A 21,093-nucleotide genomic window follows, 5' to 3' on the forward strand; every position below is an offset into this window, starting at 1 on the left:
CAGCCAAAGCTGGGAGCTGGAAACTCAATCCTGGTCTGCCACACAGGTGGCAGGAACCCAATGACTTGAGTCATCACTGCTGCCTCGCAGTCTGCAGTAACAGGAAGCTAGAGTCAGGAATTAGAGCTGGGACTTGAACTCAGGTGCTCGGATATGGGATGCAGGCATCCCACCAGTATCTTAATCACTACATGAATTGCCTGTACCTGCTACCTATTTAAATACAACTACAACTTAACATTATTCTGGCTGTTTTTATTTTTTTTTTTTATTTATTTATTTTTTTTTTTTTGACAGGCAGAGTGGACAGTGAGAGAGAGAGACAGAGAGAAAGGTCTTCCTTTGCCGTTGGTTCACCCTCCAATGGCCGCCGCGGCCAGCGCGATGCGGCCGGCGCACTGCGCTGATCCGATGGCAGGAGCCAGGAGCCAGGTGCTTTTCCTGGTCTCCCATGGGGTGCAGGGCCCAAGCACCTGGGCCATCCTCCACTGCACTCCCTGGCCACAGCAGAGAGCTGGCCTGGAAGAGGGGCAACCGGGACAGAATCCGGCGCCCCGACCGGGACTAGAACCCGGTGTGCCGGCACTGCAAGGCGGAGGATTAGCCTAGTGAGCCGCGGCGCCGGCCTATTCTGGCTGTTTTAAAAGGCATGATTATTTTGTGCTTTGATGGCTACTGTCACATGAAACACCTCTGGGGCCCAACTGAACCTTAAATCTATGTGAAATCAAACATGACTACTACAGTACTGTACCAGAAATGTATGCCAAACACCATAGAAACACCACATGCTGAATGAGAAGCAGCGTGCCCATATTCGACACCGGCTGTTTATTATGTTCACTTATGGGTACTACCAAAGGTTGGGCACTCATGTCAGATGTGGTAGAATGGCTGAAAGAAGCATGAGTGCTTAGCTTGGAATAAAGAGAACATGGTGGGAAGGTCATGGTGTGTGTGGCCAAGACTCTCAAGGGACATCAGGTGGTGGAAGTGGGGTTAGGCAAACAGATGTACAGAATTAGGTTGTGAGAATTGTGCAGATACTGGGACATGGTATCAAGAACCTTCTAAATCGAAGCACAATCAGGGAGGGGCTGGTGCACCACTTCCATCAATGTTTCAGTTACTCTTCCCTAAACCTGGCTAGGACATAGTATCTTTATAGGTAAGAAATCTGAAGTTTGGAGGTGGTGGTGTAGTGTAGCAGGTAAAGCTGCCACCTGGGTACCAGTCTGTGTCCCAGATGCTTCACTTCTTATCTAGCCCCATGCTAATGGCCTGGGGAAAGGCAGCAGAGGATGGCTCAAGTGCTTGGACCGCCACCACCCACATGGGAGACCTGGAAGAAGTTCCTGGCTCCTGGCTTCAGCCTGACCCAGCACTGGCCATTGCAGCCAACAGGAATGAACCAGCAGATGGAAGATCTCTCTCTTTCTCTGTCTCTCCTCTTTCTATAACTCTGACTTCCAAATAATAAGTAAATAAATCTTTTTTACAAAAAAAAAAAAAAAAACCTGAAGTTTGAAAAGTGTGAATCAGAATGGTGGTGAAAGACTTCAAGTTCAGGGCTGTGTCCTTTATCCCATGAGATGTTGCTGAAGCTCCAAGATGCTCCCTTACTTCACAGGACCATACAATTCCTTGAAAAAACTTAAATCACAGCAGAAATGTAACTTTGGCTCCATTTAGGACATTAATCAATTCTCTTATTTATAGACTTAATGCCCATTTATGTACAAATCTCATCAAGTTTCAATACTATTTCAATACTATTTTAAAATGATGTATTCATTTCAAAGGCAGATTTACAGAAAGACAGTGTTTTCCAACATGGCCACAACAGCAGGGGCTGGGCCAGGCTGAAGCCAGGAGCCAGGAACTCCATCTGGGTCTCCCACATGGGTGTAGGGCCCCAAGCACTTGGGCCATTTTCCACTGCTTTCCCAGGCACATTAGCAGGGAGCTGGACTGGAAGTGGAGCAGCTGGAATTTGAACCAGTGCTCACACTTGCAGCCACCAGTATAATCTGCTGCACCATAATGCCAGCCTCTATTGCCATATATTTTTATGACCTAAAAGAAAGACCCACAAAACTCATTTTGTGATATTCTATTTTCACTTAAGACGTGGAAAAGTGGGAATCTGAATAGTAGAGAAAATTCACCAGAGGTAAGGGGATAAAACTAGGATTAACAAACTGGCTCTACCTATGGTGGGATCCTAGGCAAGTCAGCTTTAGTTTCATCATCGGCAAACTAGGGCTAGCTTGTGGGACTGAAGACTAAATGAGTTACGAAGCACAGCATCTATTGAGGAAGTGCACAAGACACATCAGTTCCCTTTCAAACTGATTACTGCACAGCTTAAATTGTTTGAATCCCAGGTCCCTTTATTTATTCAATCAAGACATCTCACCTTTCCTAGAAAAATTATGAAGTTCCCAAAGCAGTTAACAGATGTTAAATGACTTGAATTCTTGGACAAGATTTTGAGTGCATCTCTTGCTGACGTACAAAAATCTGTTCCGTTAATGGCAGTTGTGGTATATGCATTCTGAAACAAAAGAGTTTAAAAGATGATTCTTATAATGATCTTAAAGACAATACAGTGGAATCACAAAATAGAGAAAGACAGTTGGTATAAACTCACTCTCTCTACCCATAACAAATCATTTTCTTTTCCAAGTCTTTCCAGTCTCTGGTTTTAGTCACATATATTTTCATATAGTTACAGTAGATGGAAAAGATAAATACGTCTCATCAGCATGGTGGTTTGAACGCCCCACCTCAAACATATGGAAATGATGAGTAAGGCATAAATTATTCTTTAATGCACAGCAGAGTTTGAGGGCAGGAAAGGAAGTTTGGGTGCCAGAAAGAAAGCAGCCCCTGGTGATTTGTGAGAGCTGGACCCAAAGGTGCACTAGGCATGTGGTGAGTGAGGCTTTAGGCGCTGGGATTTAACCCTTCAGGGATCAGAGCAATGACCAGGCTCTTATGAGGGAACTGAGCTCTGGGCACAAACTCCGTATTCATACCCAACTCAAAATCAACCAACCATCCCAGGAAAGTGGTGAGGAAATGCACTACCCGGGACCACTGATATTACCAGGGCATCTCTGAGGCCAGAGAATGGTGGGGTCCAACAGACAATAACCCTCCATGAGGTGGGAATGACTGGCAGGCGCTCCAAGGAGATGAACAGCACAGGGAGAGGGGAATCTGTGCCTTGACAACCAGCGGGGCAGCAGGCTGGGGAAGCATGGTGTGGTGCTAAGGAGATAAGGGAAGGACAGGGGCTGCAAGGCGCTCACAGACGGCAGGAAAAAGGAAGGTGCTGAGTAGAAAACAAACTGAACAGAAATTCTGGAATGAGAAATGGACAATGTAAATGGTGCAGCGTCACAACTGTACATCTTTTTCCTTTATACAGTATGGAATGTCATGTTGCTACATAACTTCTATAATTTTTTTAAAATTTTTTGACAGCAGAGTTAGTCAGTGAGAGAGACAGAGAGAGTTATAGACAGTGAGAGAGAGAGAGAGACAGAGAGAAAGGTCTTCCTTCCGTTGGTTCAACCCCCAAATGTCTGCTACGGCCGACACTGCACCAATCCAAAGCCAGGAGCCAGGTGCTTCCTCCTGGTCTCCCATGCGGGTACAGGGGCCCAAGCACTTGGGCCATTCTCCACTGCCCTCCTGGGCCACAGCAGAGAGCTGGACTGGAAGAGGAGTAACCGGGACTAGTACCCGGCGCCCCAACTGGGACTAGAACCCAGGGTGCCAGCACTGCAGGTGGAGGATTAGCCAAGTGAGCCACAGCGCCAGCCTATAATGTTTTAAACTAATACACATCTGTCAGGGAGGTGAGGGGGACATATTAATTCCAAATATTTTGCTATTATAATGTTTGTAAATATTATAATATTTGCAACTAATATCTTAGTTTCCTGATTTGGAATAATTTAAGGATAAATTTCCAGAAATAACATTAAGCCAGAGAGAACAAATATATATGTGTTTATGTTCAGATGAGAATTTTTTTAAAAGATTTATTTATTTGAAAGGCAGAGTTATAGAGAGGCAGAGGCAGAGAAAGAGGTCTTCCATCCGCTGGTTCACTCCCCAAATGGCTGTAACAGCCAGAGCTGAGCCGATCTGAAGCCAGGAGCTTCTTCTGGTTCTCCCACACAGGTGCAGGGGCCCAAGCATTTGCGCCATCTCCCACTGCTTTCCCATGCCATTGCAGAGAGCTAGGTTGAAAGTAGAGTAGCCAAGGACTCAAACCAGCGCCCATATGGGATGCCAGAACTACAGGTAGCAGCTTTACCTGCTACACCACAGCGTCAGCCACAACATGAGAATATTTTTCTAAAATACCTTCCTCTTAGGATCACATCATTTCAAGACCATCTATTTCTCCTATTTCTCTTGAAATCTTTAAAATGCCGTTGTTGTGGCATAGTGGGTAAAGCTGCTGCCTGTGACACTGGCATTCCATATGGGTGCGGGTTCCATGTCCTATCCGGCTCCCTGCTAATGGCCTGGGTAAAGCAGCAGAGGATGGCCCAAGTATTTGGGCCCCTGCTACCCAGGTTGGACACCAGCTGAAGCTCCTGGCTTCTGCCTTTGGTCTGGCCCAGCCCTGGCTATTGTGGCTATCTGAGGAATGGACCAGAGGATGGAAGACCTCTCTCTCTGTCTCTCTATCTCTCTATCTCTGCCTTTCAAATAAATAAATAAATATTTTTTAAAAATGTAATTTGCACTTCAGCTATCAAAAAGAATTTACAATCATCAAAATGCACAGGAATACTACCTGCTTGGGTTGTCATTTATTTTGGCTTAGAAAAGCATTGAATTTTTCATCCCATGATATACAAATTAACCCTTCAGAAATGCCACGAGGAGACTAGTTTGGGTTCTACTGGGCTGGTTCACCCCCCACATCGCAGGTCCTAGTCAGAGCGAGAGGAAGAAGGGGTCAAGAGTAGCAAGTCTGGGATTAAGGGCACAGAACGGACTGACCCAACTTACCGAGTCTCTCCTCACCCAGGCTGACGGGAGAGGACTGTTTGGTCTCAAGAAGGCCAGGGGCCATCCTGCCTAGCAGGCGCCACGCTTGCTCAGAGGGGATTTTTCACTCGCATGGCAGATTAAATCCCTGTGAAACTGCCTCTGTGGTAGTGCACACAGACTATTGGGTTTCTGATTTACCCAGACTAGACATGAAATTTGCTTTTAAACCCCAAACCAGCTGCTTCAGTGTGTGGATTTGCGCCGTGGGTAGAGTTGTAGAAACACATTTGCTCATTTTACTTAACTAAGAATCTTCAATCATCTAAGGTTCTCAGAGACCCCACAGACCATTCATTAATACTCAAAACACATCTGTAGGGTGGGCGAGTGAGGAATCAGGATTGTTCTTTCGCGGACTGGAAACCAAGATCAAAAGCATCTTGTAGGCACCCTGGTGAGTCAGTGAGGCAGAACACTGTATTTCCAGGAGGACAACTGCTATTTGAAAGCGTCGTGGTCACAGGAAGCACAGGCTCTGTAGCCAGACTGTCTGAGTTCAAATCCCAGTTCTGCAGCTGACGAGCTGTGGGTCTTGTGTAAACAACTTAAACTGAGACCTCAATTTTCTCATCTATAAAGTGAGCTGTAGCATCTGCTGCAAAGGGCTGCGGGAGGATTAAAGAACACGCTCTCCATAAAGCATTTAGCAAAGCACCAGGCACACGGACACGGTGCCATAAAGGGCGGTTGTTACCAGCCAGACCTCACCGACGATATCATTTACAACTGGGAACACAGAAGCCGCTCTGCAAGTGTGTGAGGGGGTGTGGATGGAGAGGACCAGGGTTCCTTTGTCCATGGGCCTTAATCACTCTCCCAGGGGGCCAGAGAGAGTGGAGCCTGCCTCTCCGCCATCCCAGGCTGCAGGGAGGCCTGCTTCATAGTGCCGGCTCCGCCATGTGCCACTCACTCTCTTCGCATTCGGGCTCTGCCTCCAGCTCTGAACCAAGATTGAGGTTATTTCTGAGTCATATGCAGGGTTCGGGAGGGGGGCATACAGTTTTTATGTGCACTTCTTTTTCCAGAAGCTCACTGCCTCAAAATCAATGTAGCACCCTTGCGTATAAGCAATAAAAATCAATTTTGCTCCTTGGCTAGGATGATTAAAGGTTAAAAGGGGACTTTCTCATGCATGTGCTGACTCCACAGATTTGGGGGCCCACAACCATTTATCTCTTCTTTAATGTTTCTTGCTCACTGGAAGAGGGCATCAAAAACACTGTGACAGGGAAATTACATGTGCCTTCCAGCAGTTACTATGCAGCAACATTCTACCACGAGATTCAACCCTGAGTGCAACAGAGACCTAGAATTAATGTCTGAATGAAGAGGTGGAGGAGGGAAGGATCACTGGAGGCGCAGGATGGGGAGTGAACATTTCTGCAGTTTCAGCATTAGCCAATTAATACTCGTCCCGAGTAGAAGCTGCATCCTTTCAAGCAGCTGGAAGACGGACTAGGCTAATTTTTCAAGATCACAATTCCTTCCACGGAACACGTGTATCTTCCCCAGCTGACAAAACTTGGGGTTACCACGCGAGTGTATTCTGTAGAAAAAAGCCTCTAATAAGGATTAGGAAGCATGTTCTCTGTGTTGGTTGCAAAAGTGAGTCAGAACATCTTGAAGGCTACTCTTTAAGCAAGCAATCAAGAGGTAGCTTTAACTTATTGCCAGACAAAATTCAGGGTGTGTGTTTCTTTAGTTTCACAAAACAAATGGATATCCCTGTGTCCTGAAATTGAAGTTACAAGTTTGTAACTGTAAGCTGTATAGTTCTGCATATATTCCTATGGACTTACTCCTAAGGGTACATTTTAAAAACTTGTTATGGGGGGCTGGTGCTGTGGTGTAGTGTTTAAAGCTGCCACCTGCAGTGCTGGCATCCCATATGGGTGCCAGTTCAAGACCCAGCTGCTCCATTTCCGATCTAGCTCTCTGCTATGGCCTCGGAAAGCAGTGGAAGATGGCCCAAGTCCTTAAGTCCTTGCACCCACATGGAGGACTCAGAGGAAGCTCCTGGCTCCTGGCTTTGGATTGGCACAGCTCTGGCCATTGCGGCCATCTGGAGAGTGAACCAGCAGATGGGAGACCCCCTCCCCTCTCCCGTCTCCCCTCTCTTTGTGTAACTCTTTCAAATAAATTAAATTAAAAAAAAAAAACTTGTCATGGGATTCCAAATCCCATTAAGTTGGTGGTAAAAATGCCATCTTAATTGTTAAAGTGATCATATTAAGTGTTAAAGTGAACATATAGATAGGATTAAGTGTTAAAGTTATCACATAATTAGGATAAAGTGTCTAGTAATAATAATAGATAGAATTTAAAAAGAGTGACTGTTCCAACATGGGAAGCAGTCCACACAGTAGACTCATAGAATGACAATCACTTTAAGTAACACTCTGACCTCAGAATCAGCCCTTAAGGCTTCCTGGTCTGGCTGAAAAGCCCGTGAGAGCATTTCAGGCATGGAAAGCCAAGATACTGTGGCAAAAAATGTTCTACGTGAAGAATCGCTGTGAGTGAGACCCATCAAAGTGAAGTGCCCATCAAAGAAGGATGTACTGTTCTCTAAAGGGAGAACTTCCACTTTGCTTATGGCCTTATCTAAATGCTGATGGAGATTGTGGATTCAAAAGGCTTCCATAGCCTAGGCAGCTCATGTCAAGAGCCTCAGGTGGTCCCTGACATACATAAGAGTGTTAATTGTTAAAATAACAACAGGAGTCACTGTGCATTAACTCCCCATGCAGGACCTCTGTCCTCAATGAGTTGTATTATGAGAGTTAACTATAAAACTAATTTTCAGTTTGTGTGTGTGTGTGTGCACGTGTGCAAACTGTTGAAATCTTTACTCAGTATACAGTTGGTCTTCTGTGTACAAAGTTAATTGAAAATGAATCTTAATGGAGAGTGGAACTGGGAAGGGGAGAGGAAGAAGGAGAGGAGTTTGGGTGGGAGGGCGGTATGATGGGAAAAATAACTATATTCCTAAAATTGTACTTAGGAAATTTGTATTCCTTAAAAAAATAAAAAAAAATTAAAGAAAGAAATTGAAGTTACAAAAATGCAAAAGATCCACAACTTTGCCATGGTGGGCTTGCAACCCTTGGTGCCAATTCTCATTCCCTTTCTTGATTAAGATTAAAGACTCCAAAAAAAAAAAAAAAAAAAAAGATTAAAGACTCCTGTTATGGGCTGGAGTTGTGGCACAGGGATTTAGGTCTCCACCCATGCCACCAGGATCCCATATTAAACTGCTGGTTCTAGTCCAGGCTGCTCCACTTCTGATCCAGCTCTCTGCTAATGCACCTGGGAAATCAACAGGTAATGGCCCAAGTGCCTGGGCCTGTATCCGTGCCACTCAAGTGAGAGACCTGGATAAAGTTCCAGGTTTCTAGCTTCAGCCTAGCCTAGCCTCAGCTGTTGTGGCCATTTGGGGATTGAACCAGCAAAAGAAAAATCTCTATTTCTGTCTCTCCCTCTAACTCTGCCTTTCAAATAAATGAAATAAATCTTTTTTTTTTTTTTTAAATAAAAGGACTCCAGGGGCCAGCATTGTGGTATAGTGGGTAAAGCTGCTGCCTGCAATGCCGGCATCCCATATGGGCTCCAGTTGAAGTGCCAGATGCTCTACTTCTAATCCAGCTCCCTCCTAATGCACCTGAGAAGGCAGTGGAAGATGGCCCAAGTGCTTTGGCTCCTGTACCCACATGGGAGACCCTGAGGAAGCTCCTGCCTCCTGGCTTCAGATCAGCCCTGCTCCAGCTGTTGTGGCCAATTGGGGAGTGAACCAGTAGATGGAAGACCTCTCTCTCTCTCTGAATTTCCCTCTCTCTCTCTCTGTAACTTTGCCTATCAAATAAATAAAATAGATCATATTTTTTAAAAAAGAAAAAAAAAAGACTCCTGCTAGGCACAGGCTGACCAGTTTCAAGCTTTCTCAGACCATCATCTACTGGGCACCGTCCCAAGTTTTGGAGTGCTGGGGAGGGACATCACTGGCAGTCCTGCACGGCCGAACCAGGAACCAGAACACAAGTACAAGAGCAACAGGTTGCGGAGCAGCAGAGGAGGGTGTACAGCCAGGCAGTGAACAGGGAAGACTTTGTGGAGCCGGGATTTGAGCTGTCACTTGTGCAGACCCTGGAGTGAGGGGCCCAGCAGAGGAGTGGGGCAGATACGGGTCTGCAGGAGTCCTGAGCCAGACCTTGCCTGTTGGGGCTGAACTGCCTCGCTGTGGAGCACAAGACAGGGCAGTGACAGGAAGGTGGGGAGGACCCCCTGCTCTTCGGCCTGAGCTTCTGGAAGTTCTCCCAGACTGCAGGCGAAGTTCTGGGTGCATGCCCCTCATCACCATCTTCTGCTGAGCCACAAGCTCTGCACTGCCCAAGGCTCTGTCCCCCCAAGCTTTGGGGTGCCCCCAAGTAGCTCCATGATGTCCACAGCGTTGTGCTGGAGGTGGGCTTAAGTGCTGTGTGGCCACTGCACACACTGACCCCAGGCGCAGTCACAGGCCAGGGGCCAGGCCCCAGGACAGCGAGCTCTTCTCTGAGGAGGAAATACAAGTTCTAGGAACTGCAGCTCTTCTCAGCTGCTCTGGCTCCTTTCCCCGCTCCTCAGGAGATGCCTTAGGACAGAACCCAAGTGGCCAGGCACAGCAGCCTCACGATTCGTATCTATCTATGCCTTTTCACTTCAGGCAGGCGTGCACCTCCTGCAGGCGTGCAATGCCAATAAATAACAGTGGCGAAGGCGGCCTGCGTGCATACTGCACACCAGGCTCCACACCGCCCTCCCCGGACCACTCACTCACGCCGTCCTCTCAACAACCTCAACCTGGTGCGGCAGGGCAGCGAGGCTGGGCGGCAGGCCCAGGTCAGACGCGGGCGAGCCGTGTTGCGTCACCCTGCCATGAAATGGGCCTCTGACTCACTCAGCCCATCTGCAGGAAAACATTTACTTTGAACTGCACTTTCTGCTTTTCCTGCCCAAAGGTTCAAAGTCATAAAGCAGCTCTGTCCTGAGCTGCGCCATCCCAAAGAGACAAGGACGCGACAGGATGGCTCAGTGGGCAGAGCTAGGCTCCACTCAGCTCGCCACCACAGCCTGGCTGAGAGGCCTCCTAGGTGACGTCCCACCCTAGGTGCCTGGTACCCTGCTTGGGAAGGGTGTCTGCTGGCTCTGAAGCTCTCTGCTAAAGTGGCCATGTGGGTGGTGGGCGTCACAGTGGACCAGGCAACCCCTGGCACACCCCCTTCATCCTCTTATTTCATCACCTCGCTGTCTCACCGCTGCTCGGTGAAGGAATCATTGTGGGTATTAATACTCCCGTTTTACAGAAAATTCTAATTACTATGGCAAAATGAAAGCAATTCGAGGGAACTTTCAGCTAACAGCAAAGCTAGTGCACCTCTTTCACTTACTTTGAGAGTGATCCAAGAATGTTAATCATAGCTCTTACAGAGCGAGAGCGGTTTTTGGTTCCCGAAGTCCAACCCCACGTCTGCACAGTTCTGCCCTCTGTCCCCACGCGTGGAGCGTGGCCCTCGGTCCCCTCGCTCAGCGGCAGGGGTTCTGCTTCTGCTGGCAGAATGGTGAACCTGAGTCTCTGTTGACTCTTCAAAAAATAAACAGTTTCTCTCCATAGAGGAGGAAGGTATTTGCCAAAAACCCTGCCATGAATAGCCCGCTTTATTTCAGGAATGCGTCTTAACAGAGTGCTGATATTTATTAACTCAAAATAAAGCAAGAACCAGTAAAACAAACTGGAGAAACTGAACGATGAACAAATCACACCGGCATTCAGATCTGCCTCAGGATGCAAAGAAACATGGTGAAATCCGAGTCCGGAGACACCCCAGTGCCATTCAACGAAGGGCCCTGCCTGGGACGTGCAGGCCAGCTTGGAGCAACCGCCCCCAGCCAGTTCCATCCAGAGCTCTGTTTTTATCACAAACACAAACAGCCTCTGGGCCTCCCAGGGCCCAGTGTTCACTGCTCAGATCCCATCAGGAATCCACTGGTCGCCAGGTTACCAACAAAAGTCCAGGGAGTTAGCCAGTAGGGAAGCGAGCCAGTCCCCTCGGGGTCTGACCGGGCGGGCGGGAGGTGAGCAGGAGAGGGAGGAGGCTGGGCAGTCGCCTCTGCTCTTTTAAAATGGGATGGATTTTTGCCTAACTTTTAGAATCAAGGCTTTATTAATTTCATGCTCATCATAAAAAATAACAAAGTAACACAGAAAGATAAAAAAGAAACAAGAAACTCAGTCTGATCCCACCCCTCTGAAAAAAAACATTGCTAAATAGCATCGCCAGGAGCTCACCCCAACATTCCTGTACACATATCACAGACAGAAGGACGCAGCGTGGACAGAGAGATGGAACCTAGCTCCATGTAGTATCTTAAATACAGGCCCAACTGCTAATGTGACTGCCACAAAGAAAACGAAACTGAAACTGAAGGAATATTTGAACTGCAAACCGGACCTTCACATGAAAGATGGAGCCTTCTGAAAGATCTTGCTAAAACCTTATAAAAAATATTAAGAGGTTAGAGTACTTATTTTTTACACTGCATTCTGAGTTTAAGCAGTGTTACTGATGAGTCCTTTTGCGCTTCCTCCTGCCTCCTGATTATAGTGCATTTCATTATTATTCTGACTTTGTCAGGGATTTGAAGAGTTGCAGCCCCTCCAACAAAGACAGCCTCCCCATTGGAGTGGGCCTGGTGTTCCTTGGTAAGGGGTACCCAGGCCTGCCACCTTACAAGCATGCTCCATGTCGCCTGCACGTCACCCATGCAGTCCCTCTGCTTGCAGAGGTTGTCTCCTTCCTGACCCCCACCCTCTCTGATGGGCTAATGTTTGTTGAACAAAGGATGATTTCTTCATAAAAATCTCGCAGTTGATTGATTCATTTGTTCCTTCAGTAAAAGGCAGCCCAGCTGTCCCCTAGGAGAACCATTCATTTTAACGAGGAGGAAACGGTCTCTCCGAAGGCTACGTGACCCAGGGGAGGTGATGATGCTGAACGTGAATCGGGGATTCACTGGCAGTGCTCAGTGTGAGAGGGCCCTGTTCTTGCACAGATCTAGAAAAAGCCCCAGTAGGTCTCTACATCTTGCTGAACATGACCTTCCCTTGATCTGCCAGCAGAGCTCTGCACCCTACAATGAAAACGCAGCACAGCCACTGTCGGGTTCTTGCGAGCAGGCAGGTCCAGGACTGAGGGCCGTGGGGAAGGGGAAGTGCTGCCTCCGGCCAATAAGCTCTTTCCCAGCTACAGAGCACTGTCATGTCCATTTATCTCACTGGACCTACGCATAATCAGTGCAGGAAATGAGTGAGCCAGAGGCAGGCCTGCTCTTCTGTAAGGCCAGATCAGGCTGTGGACCTGGGAAATGGGAAACGCAGAGGATGAGCAAGGCTTGCGCCGGTACTGACTTCAGCTTCGTTAGAAAGATTAAACAGATGGGCCTGTCCCTGGTTAGTGAGCACCACTGCTTTCCTCCTCCTGCTCCTTTGAGAAGGACTCCAGGAAGCACAATGAAACTGGTGAGTCTGTGGCTTCTGGAGTCCTAGATGACCACCTGGTTTCAGTGTAGCCATCCCAGCAAGCTCTTCAGTCTCTGGGCTTCAGTTTCCTTATCTGCACAAGGGGTTTTACCTAGCGCTATCAGGGTGATGGCAGCTGGGACTCCCCCTTAACTGGGTTTCCCCTGAAACTGCAAACTTAAAAACCTCTTGTTTTATCTCTCCATTCCTTCCCCGAAAGTTCCTTGTCTTAAGCTTTAACAGTGGGTCTGACCGTATCTTTTTAAATCCCTGCTTTCTTAGGACACAACTGCTCTAGACTGGCCTTCCAACCCCTCCCCTGCCGGTAACTTGCCTTGCCAGCATTTCCATTTACCACTCTCTCCCACCCTACTGGTAAAACTATCCCTAGATCCCGTGGCTGGGGGTGCAGACTTGTTCTCCTGCCTCTTCCTGGCTGTCCCTCCTCCAAAGATGGGCAGTGGGCAGCAGGTTCTCTAACACTCGGAGTATGGCTTGTTCCCTCCAAAACTCACATGGAAATCTGCCTGCCATTGTAGAGACGTTGGGCAGTGGGGCCGTTGAGAGTGACTGGCTTGCTAAGGGGGATTGAGGCCTGCATTAGTTATTGTGAGAATACTGTTCTAAAAGCAAGCCAGGCTGCCCTAGCTCCTGCTTCCTCTTCTGCACGGCCCCTTTTGCGGTTCTGCGGTGTAACCACATGACACCAGGCCCACACCAAGTGTGGCTGCCCCATCTGGGACGTTAGCCTCCAGACACGGGAGTGAAATGTCCTTCCTTAAAAATGACCCAGTGGGGCTGGTGCTGTGGTGTATGGGGTGCCAGTTCAAGTCCTGGCTGCTCCACTTCCCATCCAGCTCTCTGCTATGGCCTGGGAAAGCAGTAGAAAATGGCCCAAGTCCTTGGGCCCCTGCACCTGCATGGGAAGACCTGGAGGAATCTCCTGGCTCCTGGCTTCGGACTGGGGCAGCTCCGGCCGTTGTGGCCAATTGGGGAGTGAATCAGCAGATGGAAGACCTCTCTCTCTCTGCTTCTCCTTCTCTCTCTGTGTAACTCTGACATTCAAATAAACAAAGAAATCTTAAAAAAAAAAAAAAAAAGAAAGAAAGAAATACCAGTGTCAGGTATTTTGTTACAGCAACAGCAGATGAACTAAGACACTGCCTACTCGAGAGGATACACAGACGGCATATGCAAAACTCTCGCTGGGTACCTGGTATACTGTACAGACTCAATCATAAATGACTGCATTTATATATTTTAAAGGTTGGTTTCTTCAGAGCACATCAAGCATTTCTGATCTGAAGCTCCAAACTGAGGAAGTTGCAAGTGGGAGATGGAGAGCAGAAATGGGAATGTTGATGCGCTTTTCCTGAGTTGCACATTTTGGGGAAATAATCCTGAGTTGTGGGTCTGTCCCCCCGCAAACACATTGCTGGTGGGTGTGGGGCCGCCGTGGCCAAAGCTGACCCATCAGGCCAGATGAGAAAGGCCTAGTGTCAGCAGCCTGGCAATAAACTAACAGGGTGCTGCTTGCCAGGAATACATATACAAGCTGTACCGTCGCTTGGTCCACCCTGCAATGGAAAACTCTTAGGAGAAAAACACATTTGCTTAAAAGGCATTCACTGTAATAAATTACTCTTCTTTTTTTTAATTGTGGTTAAAAAACATAAAACATTAAGCTTAGCACCTTACCCATTTTCTGGGTAGAGCTTAGTTGGGGTGTTACGTGTATTCCTACTGTGGTGTGACAGTTCTCCTCAGCTCTTTCACCTCGCAACATGGAAACTCTGAACTCACTGAAAATGACTTCTCCCTCCCCTGGTCCCCAGCTGTTGGTAGCCACTTTCCTACTGTCTGTTTCTATCATTTTTGAATACTTTGGATATTTCGTGAGTGGGATCACACAGTATTTGTCCTTTTGTGACTGCTTAATTTAACATCCCATCCTTGAGGTTCACCCACATGGTAGTGTAAGGCAAGACTCCCTTCTATTTTAAAGGCAGTCTACTCCACTGGATGTAAGTGCCACATCTCCCTTAGCCATCAACACACCAATGGATAGTTTGGATTGCATCTACTTCTTTGCTATGGTGAATAATGCTATGATGAACCTAAGTGTACAAATATCTTTTTTGAGATCCTGCTTTTAATTCTGGCTACGTACCAGGGATGGGATTGCTAAATTATTTGGTAATTTTATTTCTAATTTTTTGAGTGACTACCATACTAAACCAAATTACATTTCCATTAACAGTGATGCCCAAGGGTTCCAACTTATCCACCTCCTCACCAACACTTGTTATGTTCTATTCTTTTATAATGGACATCCCGATGGGAATGAGGTGATTTTTTTTTATTTACATTTCCCTAAAGCTTCATGATGCCAAGTATCTTTTTAAGTGCTCATTGGTCATCTCTATAGCTCCTCTGGAGAAATTTCTGTTAAGTTCTTTACTCATTTTTTAGCTGGGTCATTTGGAGTTTTTTTCTGTTGTTGAGTTATACAAGTTCTTTATATAGTCTGGATATTAACCTCTTACCAAATGTGATTTGCAATTATTTTCTCCCATTCCAGGGGATGATTTTTCACCCTGATTGTTTCCTTTGATATGCATAAGTTTTAAAGTTTGACAAAGTCTCCTTTGCCTATTTTTAATTTTCTCTCTCTCTTCTTTCTCTAACTCTGCCTTTCAAATAAATAAATTTAAAAGAAGAAAGGAAGGAAGGAAGGAAGGAAGGAAGGAAGGAAGGAAGGAAGAAAGAAAGAAAGAAAGAAAGAAAGAAAGAAAGAAAGAAAGAAAGAAAGAGAAAGAAAGAAAGATAGATAGATCATATGGCCATAATTGCAAAGGTTTATTTCTGGGCTCTCTTCCCTGTTCCAGTGGTCTATATGTCTATCTAGCATATACTGTGTTTATGTCAGTATCACTGTCTTAATTACTGTGCCTTTAGTGTGACAGATGTTTTCTGTCTGAACCTCCCAAGACTGATGTCTGGATCTCCCATTTGAGCCTCCCCTCTCCACTGGTACTTCTGCTCAGAGAGCAGTTTCCTTTGTAGTCAGTTCAAGGTGTGGTTAGGATAGCTCCAATGAGAAAAGTCAGCTCTGTAGCTTTATGTTTTTTGGACTTCACCAAGTTTCTTTGTTGTTGCTTTGATGGAGGCAAGATGGAGGCAGGACAAACACACCCAGAGAGCCCTTCTCCACCCCCGCTGAGATGCATCCTGATGAAGTCACTCAGTCTCAGCTGTCTCATTCCTTGGATGAATGCAAAGTCTGGCAAATACTCTTCACCCCACCCCTGTGCCAACTGAAGCATTCTGCACAGGCAGGAGGAGGGAGCAGATGAAACCACCTGGCGAGTTGTCTAAGCCTGGATCTACTTGCCAAAACTTTTAGGAACTTTTTAGCCCCACCTACATAAGAAAGCCAACTGAACCAAAATTCTCTGAATTGCTTCCTCTCCTACTTTTCATGGAATCTGTCTCTCAAGCGTCTAGGGAGATGAGACTAGACTGAAGGGAGACTGCACAGCTATCCCTAATATATGCTCAATGCTTTACTTTATGCTCTCCTGAGGGTTTTCTCCTTTCTCTCCTCTGTGCATTTCCCATTCAAGCAAGACTCAGGCTATACGTTCATCCCCCTAGGTGAGGTTAGGGTGCCAGGTGGGGAAGGGGGCAAGAAGGCATCTAGTCTGCAACTCTTACTACAGGCTCTGTCTTCCAAAACTTTATTTCTTTAAGGCCTTCGCTTCCAGGTGAAAAGGAGAAAGGAGGGGACTCCAGTATAAGACAAAGTTCTTGGAGTGTAGGTCTTCTTTCTACACAGCACTGGGTGGGACAGGAATGAAGGGAGGACTGACGTCTGCTATTTGTAGCAGATCATGGAGGAGTGGCAAGGCTCTTTCACAGCCACTCACAAGGTCCTGTCTGCCCAGGAGTGAGGGGGTTCCACAGATATGGAGCTTGTAGGTGACCAGGGCAGTTCATCACCTACCACTAGCACATCTAGGCAGACAGGAACATAGGTGGCCTTGCAAAAGATTCCTGCTTCCCAAGAAGCCCTGAAGACCTCATGATGATGGGAATGTCTCAAGGGCAACCTCCCTCTACTAACGCCTGGGACACTGGACACCTCATATAACTCCACAAGATGAGAGCCCAAGGATAGGAGATTAAGTTTTGTGTCAGTCCAGTAGAATGGAGCTCAAATTTAAAAATTAGTTTGAGAAACAAAATATAGTACTTGTTGGACATCTGAGTTTGTGGCTGAGATCCACACCCATGAGGAAGACATTCAAAGAAGAGATGCAGGTAATGGTAGTCTAGAGCATCATAAGATTCCAACTTGTAACAGAACAAGAACAAGAATTAGCAAGCACTAAACTGAAGTGGCTTATTACTCCCTCAATTGCCATGACTCACGTATCCTTATTTTTCTTTTCATGAATACATTTTCTAGTCTCTGGCTGACGATCATTTCCTTCTCCCAACAAGTCTCAACATCTAGGACAAAGACTACTGGAGAATGACAGCTGAGGAATGTACTCACAGACAGTGCCTTGCTTAGAAAGGTGTGGTCGGTGTTGTGGTATAGAGGGTAAGTCTACTGTCTGCAGTGCTGGCATCCCATATAGGCACTGCTTCAAGTCTTGGCTGCTCCACTTCCGATCCAGCTCCGTGCTAACATACCTGGGAAAGCATCAGAGGATGGCCCAAGTGCTTCGGCCCCTGCACCCATGTGGGAGACCTGGAAGAAGCTCCTGGCTCCTGGCTTCAACCTGGCCCAGCCCTGGTCATTGTGGCCATTTGGGGAGTGAACCAGCAGATGGAAGATCTCTCTGTCTCTCCTTCTCTCTCTGTAAACTCTACCTTTCAAGTAAACAAATAAATCTTTAAAAAAAAAAAAAGAATCCCTCAGGAAAACTAGTGAAGACTTAAATTAAAAAAAACATAAGATGGCTGGCACCGTGGCTCATTTGGCTAATCCTCCACCTGAGGTGCCGGCACCCTGGGTTCTAGTCCCGGTTAGGGCGCCGGATTCTGTCCCAGTTGCCCCTCTTCCAGGCCAGCTCTCTGCTGTGGCCCGGGAGTGCAGTGGAGGATGGCCCAAGTGCTTGGGCCCTGCACCCCATGGGAGACCAGGAGAAGCACCTGGCTCCTGCCTTCGGATCAGCGCGGTGCACCAGCCGTAGCAGGCATTTGGGGGGTGAACCAATGGAAGGAAGACCTTTCTCTCTGTCTCTGTCTAAATCTGCCTGTCAAAAAATAAATAAATAAGAAAGAAAGGAAGATGGGGAAAGGAGGTGGGGTGAACGCGAATTTCAAAGTGGGCAGGCAGAACTTTCTGACGAGACCCCTGTTCCAGAGGAACCAGAGAAATAACACGAACAAACCTGCTCTCCATCAACAGGAAGATTAGATTTGTGGTAGGAGCTACTTCATGGCTTAATTTCATTTCCTACACTAAATGAATTTGGAGAATGATGAAACTCATCTATAATCTTTACATTCCTTAGGCACTTGGGGTTATGTTGATAACTTGGATTGTGAAAGTTCCCTCTTCCATTCTGAACAGCCTCCCACACCCAACCCCAGCCTACTGTGATGGCAGATGGTGGCCTGGCCCAGCCTCAGTTACCAGGCAAGCGGGGAGCCCACCACAGACACCAGCCTGCAGACGCGAAGAATATTGAGAGGGGCTCTCAGATGGTCACACCCAAACGCCCTCTCTCAGAGCAAGGTTTGCACATCTCACCTGCTTCCTTATTTATGAGTTGTTTGGCTGACTCCAAAGGTGTTTTTCAGAGATCAAAGCTAAAAACACAGGCAGCCTCCCTCAGTGTTTTTCTGGTGTACCTGGGACTTGTCATGACAAGAAGTTACAAAGAACAAGCAGGCGCTGGTTCCCACGCAGCACGGAGCTGAGGCTCGTGAAGAGTCTCACGTGAGGCCAATGGCAGTTCCTTGGATCCAGTGACTTTTTAAACCCCTGTTGTTGGAAACAGTCCCGGTGCCCTTCCTAGGCGGTGGCAGGCTCTTGAGTGCTGATAAACAGGAGTGGAGAGAAAGGAAACAAGGGCCGGATGCAGAAGAAACAGGCTCTGAAGCCCACCTTCTGGGCAGTGGGGTGGGGGCAGGCTTTCTCTGTCTGGGTCACACTGGTTCTCTGTCCCTGGTCTTGGGTTTGCATTTGAACGCCAGATTTTCTTGCACCATAAACCTTTCTGTTGGGGAAAACTCGGGCATTTTTCTGGATTGCAAGGACCAGAAGGACCGTTCTTAACCATCCAGCTCCCCTAAAAAGAACTGCAGTGGTTCTGGCTGGAGGTGGCGTGGGGAAGAGAAAGGTGTACTTGGAAGAGAAGTTCCCTGCCTATGCGATTATGTTAACACATCCCTACCTGAGCAAGTTTGCTGAGTCATCAAATGAACTCCGCTGTGTCCCAAGCGCCCCAGGCTCTAACCAGGAGCTCCTACACTTAGTGGGCTGATAATAATGACAACTTCCACTGATTCAGTTTGTACTCCGATCTGCCAGGCACAAAACTGAGACCTTTGCAAATATTCTCACTATTCTCACTTTAATTATTTATCATAACCCTGGGAAAGAGACACTTTTATACTCAGTTTAGACTTCCAGTATTTGGTGAATGAATGAGTAGATTATAGTAATGTAACCCAATGCTTCTCTTCAAAAGAAACCAACATTTATGGAGCATGAAGTAAGAGCCTGGTACCAAGATTTAATGATTATATATATTAGCTTTTTTGGCTTTCCCAACTGCTTGTGAGGTAGGTATTAAGAATTTTGCTTTACATAAGGGGTCTTCAAAGTATTTGTGGAAAATGTGTATTATGAAATAGCTCTAACATGGATTTCAATTTTTTTTTTGCACCAAAATAAACCCGATTATATTTCTCTATGAGCTTTTTGAGATCAAGAGGGGAGAGGCTAGCAGGGGTGATGTAACTTGTCTCAGGTCACAGAGTAAGTCAAGGAGCTATGATTCAAACCCAGGTCTGTCGGCCTCAAGGTTTTCATTCTTCTCACTCAATCATACTTTTTGGAAAATGGATATATGGACCCTGATCCAAAGAGGGTAAGAAGGAAGGAAGAAGTAGCTCTCAGGAGATGTGGCTGCTATCTTCTGGAATAAGGAAGGGCTGAACTGTGAGGAGGGCAGGGGAGGCTCGTGGGGCACAGAGGAAAGCCGAGGATTTGGTGCCATGAATAAAGGGTGTGACCTTGATCTTCCAGGACCCAAATGTTCCTTGCCCTCCGCCCCTGTGAGTGTGGTCCTGTCTTCCATGTTTCTCAAGGGATGGGGGGTGGGGGAGATCTATATGTAGTTCCGCTCAAAAGGTAGGCTGCAGCACCTCATGGCAACACACCGTGTGATGCGACATACTTATCTGTCTGTATTGTCTCAATGTGCTCAGGGCAGGGAGGAGAAGACACGAGACGGAGAAGAGGGAACCAGAAAGAGCAATCCTGGTCGAGGCATTCAAGCTGCTGGATGCCAGATTCTGCTTTAGTGAGGGCTGGTGTTCTGCGATCTCTGCCGACCTGGGGCTCCGAGTTCCTACCTTGTGGGAGGAGCACCCTGGTGGACTGGGGAAGAGTGGTTTGAGTCCTGGTGTGGGGGTGGTCTTGAGTCCCCTGGCTTTGTATTTCCATAGCCAGGGAGCTCCGTTAGGGAAGGTGATACCTCTCGTTTGCTCTCAGGGGAGAAGGCAGACTTTGGGGACTGGGCGAGTTTGAAGGAGAAGCAGAACACAGTCTGGCTCAGCCCCTCCCTCACTCTCTTTTGGAGTCCACCTGTCACCCAGAACACAGCCTCTCAGCTCGTGGAGGAGGTTTACCTTGTTGGCTGGGCCTGGGTTAGCCTTTCAGATTCAGGGGTGAAACATTAACCAGGTTACTGCCTACAACTGTTCCTGTGGTGCATTTTCCACTCAGCTGATTCGGTTTCAAGGTGTTATTTTTAATCTTCACCTGCTTGATCTTGCATCTCTCAATCGTTCAGAACTTGGACAAGGAAGAGGGGATTTGTGAGGCTGTTGGTGGTTAATGCACAAAAGCCCAGCAGCTGGCACACAGTAAGTGCCCAATAAATAGGCAGCTATTCCTGTCTTTAGGAGCTGCACACTTTAGAGAAAGTCAAGCGATTAATGCTGAATGCTCAGCTGCCTTCAAGGAGAGTTTCCTGCCATTCCCAGTGCCCTTGCTAAATTTTCTTCCCTTCCCTACGCTGATGCCATCATGGATTCAGCAAATGCTACTTTGCCTCTCTAAGAAGGTAGAATTCCAAGTCATTGGACTTCAGTCTAATATAAGATGGCAGCTGCTCCCTGGGCCTTGCCCTAAAGGGACTTAGAGGAGGCTCAGGCCCACTTGGAGGGGGCTGCAGGGCCTCACCCTCCTGGGCCCTGACCCTTACAGCATG

At 47.2% G+C, this 21,093-nt stretch overlaps 1 protein-coding gene across 6 annotated transcripts in view; it reads right to left on the reverse strand.

The window, feature by feature from the left end:
* SLC44A3 (solute carrier family 44 member 3) overlaps positions 1-21,093 on the reverse strand; it is an 81,707-nt gene that overhangs the window by 2,446 nt on the left and 58,168 nt on the right. For all 6 annotated transcript variants that reach the window (XM_017346061.4, XM_089337053.1, XM_002715848.6 and 3 more), the window contains exon 13: positions 2,420-2,557. In XM_017346061.4, the coding sequence (XP_017201550.4) occupies positions 2,420-2,557 (138 nt within the window). The remainder of the gene's footprint in view (positions 1-2,419; positions 2,558-21,093) is intronic.

This window comes from Oryctolagus cuniculus, chromosome 7, assembly GCF_051225735.1.
Source record: "Oryctolagus cuniculus isolate XC-2025 breed Fujian yellow rabbit chromosome 7, ASM5122573v1, whole genome shotgun sequence".
NCBI lineage: Eukaryota > Metazoa > Chordata > Mammalia > Lagomorpha > Leporidae > Oryctolagus > Oryctolagus cuniculus.